Below are 16,014 nucleotides of genomic sequence, written 5' to 3'. Positions count from 1 at the left end.
CTCAGAGATTAAGAACAATTTTTCTCCTTTCTTGTAACAACCTTTTATGTACTTGAAAACTGTTACCATGTCCCCTCTGTCTTCTCTTTTCCACCTAAACAAACCCAATTTTTTTCAATCTTCACTCGCAGGTCATGTTTTCTAGACATTTAATCATTTTTGTTGCTCTTCTTTGGACTTTCTCCAATTGGTCCACATCTCTCCTGAAACGTGGCACCCTGAACTGGACACAATACTCCACTTGACGCCTAATCAGCATGGAGTACAGCAGAAGAATTACTTCTCGTGTCTTGCTTACAACACTCCTGCTAATACATCCCAGAATGATGTTTGCTTTTTTTGCAACAGCATTACACTGTTGACTCATATTTAGCTTCTGATCCACTATGACCCCCAGATCCCTTTCTGCAGTACTTCTTCCTAGGCAGTCATTTCCCATTTTGTATGTGTGCAACTGATTGTTCCTTCCTAAGTGGAGTATTTAGCATTTGTCCTTATTGAATTTCATTCTTTTTACGTAAGGTCATTTCTCCACTTTGTCTAGATCATTTTGAATTTTATTCCTATCTTCCAGAGCACTTGCAACCCCTCCCAGACTGGTATTGTCAGCAAACTTTACAAGTGTACTCTCTATGCCATTATCTAAATCATTGATGAAAATATTGAACAGAACCCGACCCAGAACCGAACCCTGCGGGAAACCACTCATTATGCCCTTCCAGCATGACTCTGAACCACTGATAACTACTGTCTGGGAATGATTTTCCAACCAGTTATGCACCCACCTTATAGTAGCTCCATCTAGCTTGTATTTTCCTAGTTTGTTTATGAGACGGTCATATGAGACAGTGTCAAAAACCTTACTAAAGTCAAGATATACCACGTCTACCACTTCTCCCTCATCCACAAGGCTTGTTACCCTGACAAAGAAAGCTATCAGGTTGGTTTGACACTATTTGTTCTTGACAAATCCATGCTGACTGTTATTTATCACCTTTTTTATCTTCTAGGTGTTTGCAAACTAATTGCTTAATTATTTACTCCACTGTCTTTCTGGGTACAGAAGTTAAGCTGACTGGTCTGTAATTCCCTAGGTTGTCCATATTTCCCTTTTTTATAGATGGGCACTATATCTGCCCTTTTCCAGTCTTCGGGAATGTCTCCCATCTTCCATGACTTCTCAAAGATAATTGCTAATGGCTCAGATATCTCCTCAGTCATCTCCTTGAGTTTGTTACCTTGCTGCTGCAAACAATCAACCTTTGAGAGCATCCCCCTAATCATAGCAGCATGCTTATTGCTCTCAGCCAGTCTGGGGTTCTGAACTACAGCTTCTGGTTCTGGTGAATGAAACACTGTTGCCTCACTTCCCTGGCCTGTTCACCCAACATGCAAAACAGCCTTTTCAGATGACAATCATGCTTGCTGGGCAAATAATAGAACTATAGAGGTCATCAATAGTTCAAGCACAATTTGGGAAACATCTTGCAAAAACACTTCATAATCTCAGAGACACTGTGCACTTTGACTACACACACCATGTAGGTACTATGTATTACCATCTCCAGTTAAAAAGCCCTCACAGTAGGCTTAGCAAATGAAATGCATATATCCATCAGCAATACTCGTCTGAGGTTGCCAGTTTTCACAAAGTAACTACTACTCTCGTTAACAGCAAGTACATGTTGAAGAATTTAGGCTCTCACGTCTGGACAAGTTCCCCAGAGATACAGAAACTGTATTCCTCATTCAGACATTCTATACCAACAGCACCTCATTCTAGGTCTCGATCACAACCCTGTTCCCCGAGTCACTGGAAGTATTCCTGTCCCAAAAATGGCACTTGGCTCAGTAGAAGTCCAGAGTCAGTTTGCAGTTGACCGAGGCCTGAATAAGAGTGTGGCCAGGTCTTCTCCTACCTACTTGCACTGTCAGCAGCTGCAACAAGGACTCCATGGACTACAGTTCTTGCTCTCTGATCACCCTCATGATCTCCTGGAGCTTTCTCCAATACCATTTCTGAGCCTCTGCTACCATTTGACGCTGCATGACAGGTATTTTTTATCACAAGCAGGATTTGGTAAACCAAGAGCGAGCTCAGCTCCCCTGGGGTGCACACTGTTTTTGTAGTAAACATATAAAAGATAATTCCTAAAGAGTGGTTTGACATATTCAACCTGTCTCCCAGGCCAGGATATCCTTCTGGTTTCCACAACACCTTACAAGTGCTACACATCCCAGTGCCATGAAGCTGTGACAGGGATAGGGAGTTTGGAATATGCAAAATGTTCTGGTACTGAAGCACCAGAAGTGAGTACTAAGGCTAGTTAGTTAGTGTGGATGATGAACCTTCCTAGGGCCAAGTGGTATTATAAACACTTATCTGTAATATTTAACCTTGAAATTGTTAAAGATGCACCTCTCATTAACTGTACTGGTTCCAGGCCAACAACATAAAATATAGTATAAATAAAACTTCCTTATTTTTGCCACCAAAATTAGCAGGAATGATTCTGGTTCTCTGAGTATTCAATCTGTTGAGTAGGAGGTGCCATTTTATTTGTAATTTTTCTGACTACAACCATACCTTGGGCAAAAAAAGTCTTACAATATTCCCATGTATAGTACCTGCGTATCATTTCTAAAAAGTGTAGTCCAACAAACTATAAAAAAGACAAAGTTTAAAAAGGTTTCACCTTGTCAGCCTAGAAAAAAAAAACAAAAAGAAAAAGCATTTTAAAGTAAAATGAATATGCAGACTCAACAGGTTAAAAATTGCAACCATGGTGTCTATTGCAAGTAGCTGACAATAGGATTTGAGAACTGAGCAAAAATGTAAGCCAAGTGTCTGACTCAGTATGGCCATTCTTATGTTCTAATCCTACTGTAATGAGGTGTAATGAGGTGTACTTGCGCCGCATGTGACCAGAATGGAAAAGGGGTAAACAGAGGGCACTGAACCAAGAAAGATAACTAACTCACAGGCCCCATCATTCCTGCAGCAAAGCCTCCAGCTGCGTCTAAGCAAGAACAAGAAATAAAAAAAGAGGCAGCAGAACAAACAAAAGCTTCCTCTATTAGTTTCCACACCAATGGCCTGCGTTTTTTGACGTTTGGTTACTTTTCCCTGATGGTGAGGAATAATATGCTATATTTGTTATGAAAGCTAAAAAGACTTTTTTTTTTTTTAAATACACCTCTACCCCGATATAACGCCATCCTCCGGAGCCAAAAAAATCTTACTGCATTATAGGTAAAACTGTGTTATATTGAACATTTTTGATCTGCCGGAGCATGCAGCCCCGCCCCCCCTGGAGCACCGCTTTACCGTGTTATATCAGAATTTGTGTTATATCGGGTCACATTATATCAGGGTAGAGGTGTACATTCCGATGACAACACTGGACCATGCTGAGTGCCCCCTTGAAATAATCAAAAGCCCAATTTTGTTGCTTCTGGAGCAGCAGATTTCCTCAGGTACATTTTCAGATCTGTAGGAGACAGCGGCAATGCCAGAAGATTGGGGAAGGGGGGAGATAGACCATTTTATTATTAGTTATTTTGGAATTGCTTGCCGAAGGAAAGATCTTTGTTCATCCTTTGTCTGGTGCTCTGTTCCACTGTCTGAAGCTGTGGCTCAACTCAGACAATGCACAGCATATCACATTTATGGATGCTTTAGGGAAGAAAGAGATGATAAGTTGTGTTAATAGGGTACATCTATTAGTTATTAAGAGAGTTCTTACCTGTATTTTTATTGGCCAGGTGAAGTTGCTGACGTAAACAAAGAAAGTGATGTTGGGGTTGCTCCGGAAATCAAATTTCTCATTGGAGAAGCTGTCCTTGTATTCCTTAATGTTGGACTTGGAAACAACTGGAATCTCCTCTCCTGCCTGTGTGCCAGCTGTTTCAGAATTTAAAAAGTAGCAATAAAAAAAGTTTGCTTTCAGTGCAGATCTTAAGTGATTTTCAAAGGGGACCAATTATCCTTAGTTATAAAGCTATGGCTATGACAGTAAAAGGAACTATTCATCTGAAGACTGCAATTTTGAGTTTTATTTCACTAGCGGAATCAATGAACACACAAAATATTGCATTATAAAAAATCAGATCAGCATTTCAACTGTCTCCAATGTACATTATCAAGATGTGAGAATTGGAAAACTGGAGAGGAGAAAACTAAAATTCCTTCCTTAATTTCATTTCTTTCCCACCTCCCAATTTCTAAAATGTAACGTATAGTATTTAATTATTCCCGTACAGTTCAGATTCTGGTTTACTTTCCTCTTTTACCTGCAAAACTTGTTGACCAAGTGATGTTGAGGTTGAAGTTTTTAGATGCGTTGATAAACATGTCCAGGTCTCTATTTTGCTGGAGAAAAAGAGAGAGAAGAAAACCATTATTTTTAACAGATGTCATTCCATTAAAATTGTTCTGTTTTGAAAGCAGCTCTCACTAAAAAAAAAAAAAAGTGTCAGAACGAGAGTTATTTCACAATATGTTAACTAGAATATTCATTTACGTGGGAGAGCACTAGCATCTAGCAAGACACATTTTAAAGACCCACTGTATATAAAATAGAACATAGCTGTACATTTTCATTTGGATCTTCCCAAAAAAGAAAAAGTTTCCTTCAGTGTAATTCCAAACCATATTCAATTTAGGGCTTTTTGCAGCTATCCTAAGTAGTATTCTGGGACGGTTGGCAGTAGCAGCATTCAAATATATTTTAATGCAAACACAGATAATTTTTTGTTTTAAATACTCTTGCCGCCCCCCCTCCCCCCAATAAAATAATTCATTTTCTATCCTCACAAAATATCTGCCCTGGTCTAGATTTCAAATCATATTTCTTATTGATATTTCTCCCCACCTCCGTGTTAGCCCTCCATATGTTCCTCTCACTCCAATATCCGTGCCTTCTTTTATAATATATAATAATATATTTTTTTATAATATAAAATAAATGTGTAGGCTCTTTTGTGAGAACTGGGCCTACATATTTTTCGTAACTCTGAGCTCAACTGTGAAAAATGAATGCAAGTTCACAAAATGTCACAAACTCATAGCAAATGTTGACAGGGAAAAAGTGCAAAAAGACTGAATTAGCCTAAACAAAAAAAGGCCTCCTGATATAACAAGAACTGTGATAAGACTATGCCTGGTCAACAAGAAAAGTATAGGACTGGAAATTAATGAACCCAAATTGGTATGTCACAAATTAGGCTTAAAGGTGGACAAAATAATGAGGAGATTGGACTACTCTGTCCATCACTTCCTTTCGGGGTCTTAACAAAAAAGACGCAGGGTGAGAGGAAATACAGACGGATGGCTGACTAGAAAAGAGGAAGGTGAAAACTTCATCATGGCAGTTGCCAACCCCACCATCTCCTGTGACTCTTCATCATCCTGATACTGAGAGATGTCCTGAGCAGACTGGGCCAAAGAGGGACCCCAGACGACATCACCATTGCTACCTCAACTGGCTCATGCTACTCCCAAATATCAGACACGTGAGGCTTTGTCTCATACACATTCTTCTCTTTTCTTTCCTTCCCCTATTTCCCAAAAGGTTCTTTTCCTTCCCACCGTATTTCTTGTCTTTCCTAGCACTTTCCTTTTTCCTTTTGTCCAGCTATTTGTCTTAATTAGACAACAACAATGCATAGTTTGCAATATTGCTGCAAGCCTGAGCCTGGAAAGGCAGCTAAAAGCAATGCCCTAAACATCCTGATGATGGTACAAGTTTGTCAGGTCTCAGAGTCGCTGATAAGACCTTCTGCTGTGCTTGCGTTTCTCCAGCAATAAAGCTTCAAGTGAGAGAACACTAGAGACAGAAGTTGTATTTTCTATCTTTGTTGTTACTTTTCCCTTTTGTGTGCACCTCTCTTGTTTTGTCTTCTAGGAAATGGGATCAGACTTCAACGACAGTAACAATAGCTCCTGCCCATTATAAGTAACTTTTTCTCTTCCCCAAAAAGGATAGCTAACATCCGTAATACCATGTAAGAGGCTTTCAGACAAGTGGACATGTTTTTAAAGACTCTCTCCGGCTAAAGAGAGAGTGAAGAAGGGATATTGTTAGGATGACACTTATTAATACTTTCCTTTTTAAATGCTTTTAAACGTTTTTTCCCCCTTATTTTCTGTATTCCTAATACGGGATTCAAAAGATTCGTCATAGTGTTTGCCATGGTACTAAGCAGGCTGGGGTCTCTGTATACCAAACCCCAAACCTTTTTTAACACTGGTTAATGCTGGAAGCAGTAGCACCATGTTAATGACTTTGACTCTTTGAGCCTATATATCCCAGCTAACTGAATACACCAGAGTCCTTGCTTCCAGTGTCACCCCTGGTCATGAAGTGCAGTCCAATGGGGCCTCATTACACCGATGAGTGCCAAGGGGAGGTCATTCTGGCCCCAAAAGCCATGGTTTTCCCATTATTAGCCTTGAGGCTGTGGCTGTTGATCCTGAGGGAGAATGCAGGGCTCTCTCATAGAACCAAGAGGCTCCTTAAGAGCAGTCAGCAAGAAACTGTAAGCTGCATTCCAAGGGAAAGTCTCTGCTCAAGTGTTTGTTTGGAGAAGCTCCTGTACTCATCTGGATTGAGCAGACAGAGGATAGTACTGCTTTGACTTATCCAATCCACAGCATCTTTTGGTAGGAACAATGTGAGCACTGAAAAAAAAATCGAAAGTGATTTTGTCTGTGTCATTCACTGCATCTTGTTCATACTGCAATAGCACCACAGATCACAAAGATGGACCAAGGCCCCGTTATATTAGGCACTGTACAACCAGCTCAGTGCTGGTGGCCTCTGAGCTACATTCTGATGTTCTTGAAGTCTGACTGAAGAAATGGAGAACTGCTGCTTTTTCCTGTCTTCTCATCCCTCGGTTCCAAAGATCAGCCTGACAGCATTAACTCGGTGCAGTGTTTGGACCAACAGGACGACTTCTGCCCTACAGGATTTGAGGCATTTTGGGATTCTGAATTCACCTGGTTATTAAACATGGAAGGAGCCCTGGTGTTAATTGACTAAGAGTTATTCTGGCTAGTCCATGGGCTTTTTCCCTGCAGAATGACTGGAGGCTGACCTCTCTCTGAGCTCTTGAAGTGAAAGAGAAGCAAAGAGAATACCTCCCTAGCAGGTGAGCTTCACTGATGCACCATGAATGTGGAGCTGCATTTGAAGTTAGATATAAGATGGTTACTCATCTTTGTAACTGTTGTTCTTCAAGATGTGTTCCTCATATCCATTCCAATTAGGTGTGCACGCGCCGCGTGCACACTCATCACAAGATTTTTACCTAGCAACACTTGGTAGGTCGGCTGGGCGCCTCCTGGAGTGGCGCCACTATGGTACTGGATATATACCCCTGCTGACCCAACAGCCCTTCAGTTCCTTCTTGCCGGCTATTCCTACAGAGGGGAAGGAGGGCGGGTTTGGAATGGATATGAGCAACACATCTCGAAGAACAACAGTTACAAAGGTGAGTAACCGTCTTTTCTTCTTCAAGTGCTTGCTCATATCGATTCCAATTAGGTGATTCCCAAGTCTTACCCAGGCAGTGGGGTCGGAGTGAGATGTTGCAGAGTGCAAAACTGCTGAGCCAAAAGCTGCTTCATCTCTGGACTGTTGAACCACAGCGTAATGAGAGTCAAGGGTGTGGATCAAGGACCGGGTAGCTGCGCGACATATCTCCTGGATGGGTACATGAGCCAGGAAGGCGGCAGATGAAGTCTGAGCTCTGGTAGGATGAACGGTGAGGCGGCTCAAGGGAACATGAGTCAAGACATAACAAGTATGGATGCACGCCATCACCCAAGATGAGATCCTCTGGGAGGAGACAGGTAGGCCCTTCATTCGGTCTGCCACCGCGATGAAGAGTTGGGGCGTTTTACGAAAGGGTTTTGTGCGCTCGATATAAAATGCAAGCGCTCTATGGACTTCTAGGGAGTGCAATTGTTGCTCCCGTCGTGATGAATGTGGCTTCAGGAAAAAGACCGGAAGGAAGATGTCCTGGTTTACACGAAAGGCCGAAACCACTTTAGGAAGGAACGCCGAGTGTGGTCACAACTGCACCTTGTCCTTGTGAAACACAGTATACGGTGGGTCCACCGTGAGAGCCCGAAACTCAGAGACTCGTCTGGCCGACATAATGGCTACAAGGAAAGCTGTCTTCAAGGACAGGTATAGTAGCGAGCAGGTTGCTAACGGCTCGAATGGGGCAGACATGAGTCTGGTTAGAACCAGGTTGAGGTCCCAGGTTGGGGCTGGGCGTCGTACTTGGGGGTATAGGCGCTCCAAGCCCTTGAGGAACCTAGAAACCATAGGGTGCGAGAACGTGGAGCCGCCACTCTCCCCTGAGTGGAAGATAGAGATGGCCGCCAAGTGCACCCTCAGTGATGATATCACTAGGTCCTGCTGTTTCGATACCAGAGGTAATCCAAGATAGTGGGGATCGAAGCCTCGGTGGGAGTGACATTCTGCGTTTCGCACCACCAAGAGAAATGCTTCCACTTGGCCAGATACGTTGACCGAGTGGAAGGTTTCCTGCTACCCAGGAGTACTTGCTGTACTGAGGCAGAGCAATGTAACTCGGATTGGTTTAACCACGCAGTAGGCATGCTGTGAGGTGAAGGAACTGCAGGTCTGGGTGGCGAAGTCTGCCATGGTCCTGAGTTATGAGGTCTGGGCGAAGAGGCAGGGTAATTGGGTTGGCTATCAACAGGTCGACCAGCATGGTGTACCATTGCTGCCTGGGCCACGCTGGAGCAATCGTGATCAAGTGAGCTGTGTCCCTGCGGAGCTTTATCAGGACCCTGTGAACCAGCCGGAACGGTGGAAAGGCGTAAAGCAGCTGGCTCGTCCAGGGCATCAGGAAAGCGTCCGAAATCAAGCCTGGAAAGAGGCCTTGGAAGGAGCAGAACATCTGGCGTTTCCTGTTCTCACGTGAAGCGAAGAGACCTATATAGGGAAAGCCCCACTTCTGGAAAATGGAATGAATAATGTCCAGACGAATTGACCACTCGTGAGACAGGAAGGATCTGCTGAGTTGATCCGCCAGAGTGTTCCGAACGCCTGGGAGAAAAGACGCTACCAGGTCTATCGAGTTGGCTATACAGAAGTCCCAGAGCTGGATGGCTTCCTGACAAAAGGCGGAAGGACCGTGCCCCTCCCTGCTTGTTTATGTAATACATGACTGTCATGGTATAATTCCCCACTCTGAACCTTAGCGTCCAAAAGATGGGGTACCAGCATGAATTCCTCTAAACTTGACTACCAGCTTAGAACCTGTAGTCCTGCCACCAACCAGGAATTCCAGTGCCTGGTACACTCTGGTCCCCCCAAGACCTTGCCCGAGGAACCCCAAGACCCAGACCCTCTGGATCTTACCAGAAGGAAAGTAAACCCTTCCCCCCACCGTTGCCTCTCCCAGGCTTCCCCTCCCGGGTTATCCTGGAAGATCTCTATGATTCAAACTCCTTCAATCTTAAACAGAGAGAAAAATGCACCTTCCCTCCCTCCTTCTCTTTCCCCCTCCCAGACGCTCCCCGAGAGAGACAGTAATCCTAACACAGAGAGAAATTAGCCTCTCTCTCCCCACCAACTCCCTGGTGGATCAAAACCCAGTCCCCTGGGGTCTCACCAGAATAAAAAACCAATCAGGTTCTTAAAGAAGAAAAGCTTTTAATTAAAGAGAGAAAAGCAGTAAAAATTATCTTTGTAAATTTAAGATGGATTAGGTACAAGGTTTTTCAGCCATAGACACTGGGAATACCCTCCCAGCCTAAGTATACAAGTACAAATTAAAATCCTTTCAGCAAAAATACAAATTTGAACTCCTTCCAGCCAAATGCACATTTGCAAATAAAGAAAACAAACATAAGCCTAACTCTCCTGATTTACCTAGTACTTACTATTTTAATCTTATAAGAGCCTGTATCGGAGAGATTGGAGAGAAACCTGGTTGCACGTCTGGTCACTCTCAGAACCCAGAGAGAACAACCACCAAAAACTAACTGCACACACAGAAACTTCCCTCCCTCAAGACTTGAAAGTATCCTGTCCCTTGACTGGTCCTCTAGTCAGGTGACAGCCAGGCTTACTGAACTTGTTAACCTTTTACAGTTAAAAGAAATATAAAGTACTTCTGTTCTATTAACTCCTACTATCTGTTTATGACAATGGCCGTTGTGTTGTCTGTGAACACTGAGACACAGTGGCCTTGTAGGTGCTGTTGAAATGCCTGACACGCGAGGCGGACTGCTCTCAGCTCTTGGACATTGATGTGCAAGGCCAGCTCCTGAGATGACCAAAAGCCTTGAGTGCGAAGATGTCCGAGGTAGGCACCCCAGTCGAGAGATGAGGCGTCCGTTGTCAGGGCCATGGAAGGCTGGGGTGAGTGGAACGACATCCCTGCACACACCAGGGAGGGCATCAGCCACCAGTCGAGGGAGCCTAGGATGCTTGGGATAATGGTGACTATCATGTCTATGGCGTCTCTGCCCGGGTGATATACCGAGTTGAGCCAAGATTGAAGGGGACGGAGACATAGCCTGGCGTGTTTGGTCACGAACGTGCAGGCAGCCATGTGACCCAACAGACCGAGACAAGTGTGAACCGAAGTCATTGGGAAATTTTGTAGGCCTTGGATAATTGTTACCATCGCCTGAAACCGAGTCGGTGGTAAGCAGATTGGCGAGACTGGAGTCCAGGATGGCCCCAATGAAGTCTATCCTTTATGTGGGAACCAGAGTGGATTTGTCTGTATTGATCATCAGGCCTAGACGTATGAATAGGTCCTTGACGATGCCTACATGATGGGTGACTTGTGTCTCGGAGGTCCCTCTGATGAGCCAATCATCGAAATACGGAAAGACGTGTATCCGACTGCGGCGGAGGGAGGCAGCGACTACAGCCATGCACTTTGTGAATACTCTCGGTGCTGTAGAAAGGCGAAATGGTAGGACCGTAAACTGGAAATGCTGATGGTTGGCTACAAATTGGAGGTACTGCCTGTGTGGAGGATAAATGGCGATGTGAAAATATGCGTCCTTCATATCGAGGGCAGCATACCAGTCTCCGGGTCCAAGGATGGAATGATGGTCCCCAGGGATACCATGCGGAACTTCAACTTTATCATGAACTTGAGTTCTCGCAGGTCCAGGATAGGTCTGAGACCTCCCTTCGCCTTGAGGATTAGGAAATAGCGGGAGTAGAACCCCTTCCCCCTTTCGTCTTCTGGTACTTCCTCTATGGCTCCCACAGTAAGGAGCATGCACACCTGAAGCCAGAGTTCTGGCTGCGGAGTCAGCTGTGTCCAGGAAGGCCTGAAGAGAAGTTCTCGCCATCTTCTTCCGTTCCTCCAAAAGGGCAGCAAATTCCAGGCGGGAGTCTTGGGGAATGAACTCCTTGAATTTCTCCACCATCATCCAGGTGTTATTATTGTACCTGCTGAGCAAGGCTTGCCGGTTTGCCACCCTAAGTTGGAGGCCCCCAGTAGAGTATACCTTGCGGCCCATGCGCCTACCCTCCTTTGATTTTGGGACAGGAGCTTGCTGGCCATGGTGTTCCCTTTCATTGACTGATTGCACGACAAGGGAGCAGGGAGGAAGGTGCACGTACAGGTACTCATATCCCTTAGAGGGTACCATGCACTTCCGCTCAACTACCCTGGTCATGGGCGTAATAGATGCTGGAGATTGCCAGATGGTATCAGCATTTGCTTGTATCGTGCAGATAAATGGCAAGGCCACTCTTGTGGGGGTGTCAGCTGACAGGATATCCACCACCGGATCCTCTGTCTCCAGGACCACCTGAAGATTCATATTCAGGGCCACCCGCCTCAGGAGGTCCTGATGTGCCCACAGGTCAATTGGAGGAGGGCCCGAGGAGGATGTCCCTGCCACCACTTCATCTGGAGAGAAGGAAGAGGAAAGGCCAGGGACAAGAGGATCCTGCGTGGGCTCCTGTTCTTGAGCAACGTCAGTCTCGGGTGGAACTTGAGACACTGTCGGCTGAATAAGAGCCTCCTCTGTACCCGCGGGAGGGGGGCGGCTGACCGTTGCCTACGGTACCCGGTGTTCCGATGGTGCGGAGTGAGATGGTATTGGAGATGCACCTTGGGCTTGATGGTATGCCCAAGGTGTCCACAATGACCACTGGTGGGGTCCCTGTTCCTGGATCTGGGTCTCCTGAAAGACATGGCTGGGCACATCTGAGTCACGGTCCTGTGCATAGGAAGCACTGTCAGTATGAGAAGACATAGATGTGTGATGAGATGGCCAAGGAGGCGCTGAAAACCCCTGGGAAGAGTCACAATCTCTAAACGACCTTTCCCTGTGTGGCACCGGAGAACGGTACTGGTTACCATACCAGTACCGGGAACGAGACCGGGACCTGCGACTGGAGCAGTGCCGGGAGGTCGACTGGGATCTGGAGGCTCGATGTTGAGAGCAGCTGTGAGAGGCGTGGTGCCGGGAACGGTACCGGGAGCTGGATTATTGCCAAAGGTAGCAGGCCGGCGAACGAGACGCTGAGCGGTGCTGTGAGCGTGACCAGTACTGAGACGGAGAGCGGTGCCGGGACTGCAAGTGGCGTCGGGACCGGCGACGGGACCGAGAGCGCCGGTGGGACCGTGATCGGTGCCTCTCGACTGTGCCAACAGAGGGTGGCCTCAGCAGGGCAGGCTTGCCTATCAACTGAATGACCCTCATCGGCGGTGCCGGGGGTTGAGGCAGCGTGGACTCTGTCAGGGCAATCAGCTCCCTTGCTGTAGAAAAGGTCTCCAGCGTGGAGGGAATTGTGAGCTCAACCACAGCGTGCGCTGAGGAGCTTTCAGGCGCCGGACTCGACGGCCCTTGCAGGACCGGAATTGATGGTGCCGAAACTGTCGGTGCCACAGCAGGTGTCGGTGCCGGGTGGTACAACTTAGGCAGTTGCTCCAACTGCGGTGCAGGTGGCACTGAAGCCGCAGGAGTCTTACGCTTCTTAACCCGCGGAGAGAGAGAGCGGTGCCGAGCAGACAACGGTGCTGGCGACGGTTAGTGCCGAGGGGACTTAGCAGTACCTGCTCGATCCAGTGCCAAGGAGACGCTTCTGCTTGATATGGACTGTCCAGTGCTCGGTGCCGAGGGTGGAGGAGTAGAAACTGCCTCCATCAGGAGCTGTTTAAGACAGAAGTCCCGCTCCTTCTTCGTCCTGGGCTTAAAGGCCTTACAGAGCCAGCACTTATCCGAGAGGTGGGATTCCCCGAGGCACTTAAGGCAAGAGTCGTGGGGATCTCCTATTGGCATCGGTCTGTGGCAGGTCGAGCATGGTTTGAAGCCCGGTACCAGGTATGGGGAAAGGGCTAATCCTTGAACCCCTGTCAACTATATACACTAACTATAACAAAGAATGAATAAAACTAACTATAACTATAACATTTACAACTATATACACGAGAATTAATAAAAGAACTACGAGTAGCTAGGGAGGTGGAGATCAGCTAAGCCGCGCTCCACTGTTCCAACGACCGACACAGGCGGTAAGAAGGAACTGAAGGGCCGTTGGATCGGCAGAGGTATATATCCGGCGCCATAGCGGTGCCACTCCAGGGGGCGCCCAGCCAAACCACCGAGTGTTGCTAGGGTAAAAATCTTCCAACGAGCATGCACGCAGCGCGTGCACACCTAATTGGAATTGATATGAGCAAGCACTCAAAGAAGAACTTACGTGACTGCTCCATATTTCCATTCCAAAAGGAGATGCCTTTTGCACCAGGAAGAAAAGCAAAATAAACAACAGAATGAACTGTGCCATGGCATAAGTCTACAATGACTAACTATATTAGAGTAGAAGAAAGTGAAGAAAGTAGACACAATAAGATACAAGACCAGCTGCAAGCAACAAGAGAAAGCTAGAGGGGTTTGACTACGTATTCCAGCAGTATAAAGCAACTGAACTGCAGGTTTAGGCTGCAGTTCCTTACGTCCCACTTTGGTCACAAACATTCAGCGCTGCAAGGAAACAAGATGTAGCTACACAGATTGAGGACATTCTGGCTAGGACGTGGACTATGCATGTGCACCAAGACGGTAGTTCTGTTCAAAGAACTGTATGAGCCACTCTCTTCAGGGCAAGGAGAAGGCAGACGTTTGAAACAAAGTATGAAATGTGGGAGTCCAAAAGGGAAGAGACCATACTCACCTCTTCAGGTGTTGCTACAAAATTGATTGCAGTATAGTAGCGATCATCCTCTTGAGAAAGGCTGAAGGTGAACTGATAGTCAATAAGAAGAGTATCTGTAAAGAATACATGCAAAAAAGTAAAAAAAAAAGTCTTGAAGTAAAACAAGCTTCTGGAAAGCAAGGCAGATAACTGACTGCTTACACTAAATTAGAGAACAGCTTACTGCAACAGGAGAGAGTTACTGCACTGTTCTAATCTGCCCCCAACAGAAATTTGAGTTTGGGAGAGAATAATGAACACTTTAAACACCTCACTATCCCAGCCTTGGAGGGTATCATATCCTATTCTATTGAAGTTAACCCAACTTTTTTTTGGAAGAGGAGGGGGGCAGGGGAAGGGGAAAGGTTTACATTTTTCAAGCAGGACATCTGAGAAAAGCCTCCATCCTCAAAGAACTTGGTAAAAGGGAAATGTGGATGGCTACATAATTTAACCATATTTTGCTTGGTTCTTGTAGTTTCACCAAGCCTAAAGTATCTATTAAAATTGCTCATCTATGTTATGGGAATTTAAGGAAGACTAAACATATTCTCAGATGGCAGAATATGATGTTCCCATTAGAAAAGTGAGGGGAAAAACATTCACTCATCTAGCAAAACTGATGAACCATCACGTTTTCATTGCTTTTGGGAAAATCAAAGGCCAGGCAAATACAATAAAATTGTTACTATGGCTAATAAAACAAGGCCAAAAAGTGGATTGAGGCTTCATGACCCCCGATATCTTATCTTGTTCTTTTCTCTTTTCCCCTGCCCTCCCCTAACATGAAAGAAGCCTAATTCAGTCCACTGCAGTCTCTACTGGGCTCAAGGAAGTGCACAAAGGACCTAAATATTTAATGAAGTATTTGTGGCTAACGTGACAATAGATGCCACTGACAATAACTTTTTTAAATATCATCAAAATGTTCCCGGTCTACTGGGCTTTAAAATTACTACCAAGAAGCCTCCCCTACACTGTGGTGTTTCTCCTTTCCTGTGTGGTTGGCATAAGCAACATTGTTGTGTTTGATAACTGCACAAGATTATCTGTAAAACCTATCAATGCTGCTCCTCAACTGCCCAAGCAGGATTTAGCACATTTCTCATTTCCACACCTCCTTAGAAATCCTGTCTGAACCTTTCATTGCTATTTAATTTAAAGTATTTTCCCATCTAATGTTTTTCTAAAAGTGTTGGTCTCAAATACTGAAGAGGGGTAAAATAAGAGTATCCACTAGGATAATCTGAATTTTAATAGTGTAATGACAGTATTTCCTAAGCCAGCGGTTCTCAAACTTCATTGCACTGTGACCCCTTTCTGACAACAAGAATTATTACACAACCCTGGGGAAGGTGAGGGGTAAACAAGCCCGAGTTCACCCAAGCCCTGCCACGAGTGTGTGTGTGTGTCCGTGTGTGTCCATCCGTCCATCCAAACCCAAGGCTCGGGCTTCAGCCCTAGGTGGTGGGGTTCAGGCTTCAGCTTTGGCCCCAGCAAGTCTAATGTCAGCCTGGCAACCCTATTAAAACAGAATCCCGACCCACAGTTTGAGAACCACTGTCCTAACCCACCTGCATATAAACAGATGTTGTGCTAAGTAAAATAGTTATAACTTATTTGGTCCTATATATCAAATAAGACATTTACTATTTTCAGGCAAAGAAAAGCAGTTGTACTTACAATAACACGTTCCTTTAAGTGGATTTCCCTGGTATCGATTTTCTACCTCACACCTAAAAAGAATATATTTTTTTAAATCAATGTTGGTTTTCAGTTTTATTTTCGCTCT

General features: G+C 45.3%; 1 protein-coding gene across 4 annotated transcripts in view; it reads right to left on the bottom strand.

Moving 5' to 3' along the window:
* The window catches only part of ATRN (attractin), a 427,246-nt gene that overhangs the window by 266,716 nt on the left and 144,516 nt on the right, over window positions 1-16,014 (bottom strand). For all 4 annotated transcript variants that reach the window (XM_032765826.2, XM_032765825.2, XM_032765827.2 and 1 more), the window contains exons 21-24: window positions 15,906-15,958; window positions 14,202-14,296; window positions 4,294-4,372; window positions 3,747-3,904 (exon numbers count right to left, since the gene is read on the bottom strand). In XM_032765826.2, the coding sequence (XP_032621717.1) occupies window positions 3,747-3,904; window positions 4,294-4,372; window positions 14,202-14,296; window positions 15,906-15,958 (385 nt within the window). The remainder of the gene's footprint in view (window positions 1-3,746; window positions 3,905-4,293; window positions 4,373-14,201; window positions 14,297-15,905; window positions 15,959-16,014) is intronic.

This window comes from Chelonoidis abingdonii, chromosome 5 (genome assembly GCF_003597395.2).
Source record: "Chelonoidis abingdonii isolate Lonesome George chromosome 5, CheloAbing_2.0, whole genome shotgun sequence".
In the NCBI taxonomy this organism is placed as follows: domain Eukaryota; kingdom Metazoa; phylum Chordata; order Testudines; family Testudinidae; genus Chelonoidis; species Chelonoidis abingdonii.
The sequence above is the reverse complement of the archived record's forward strand: the minus strand, read 5'-3'. Positions and strand labels throughout refer to the sequence as shown.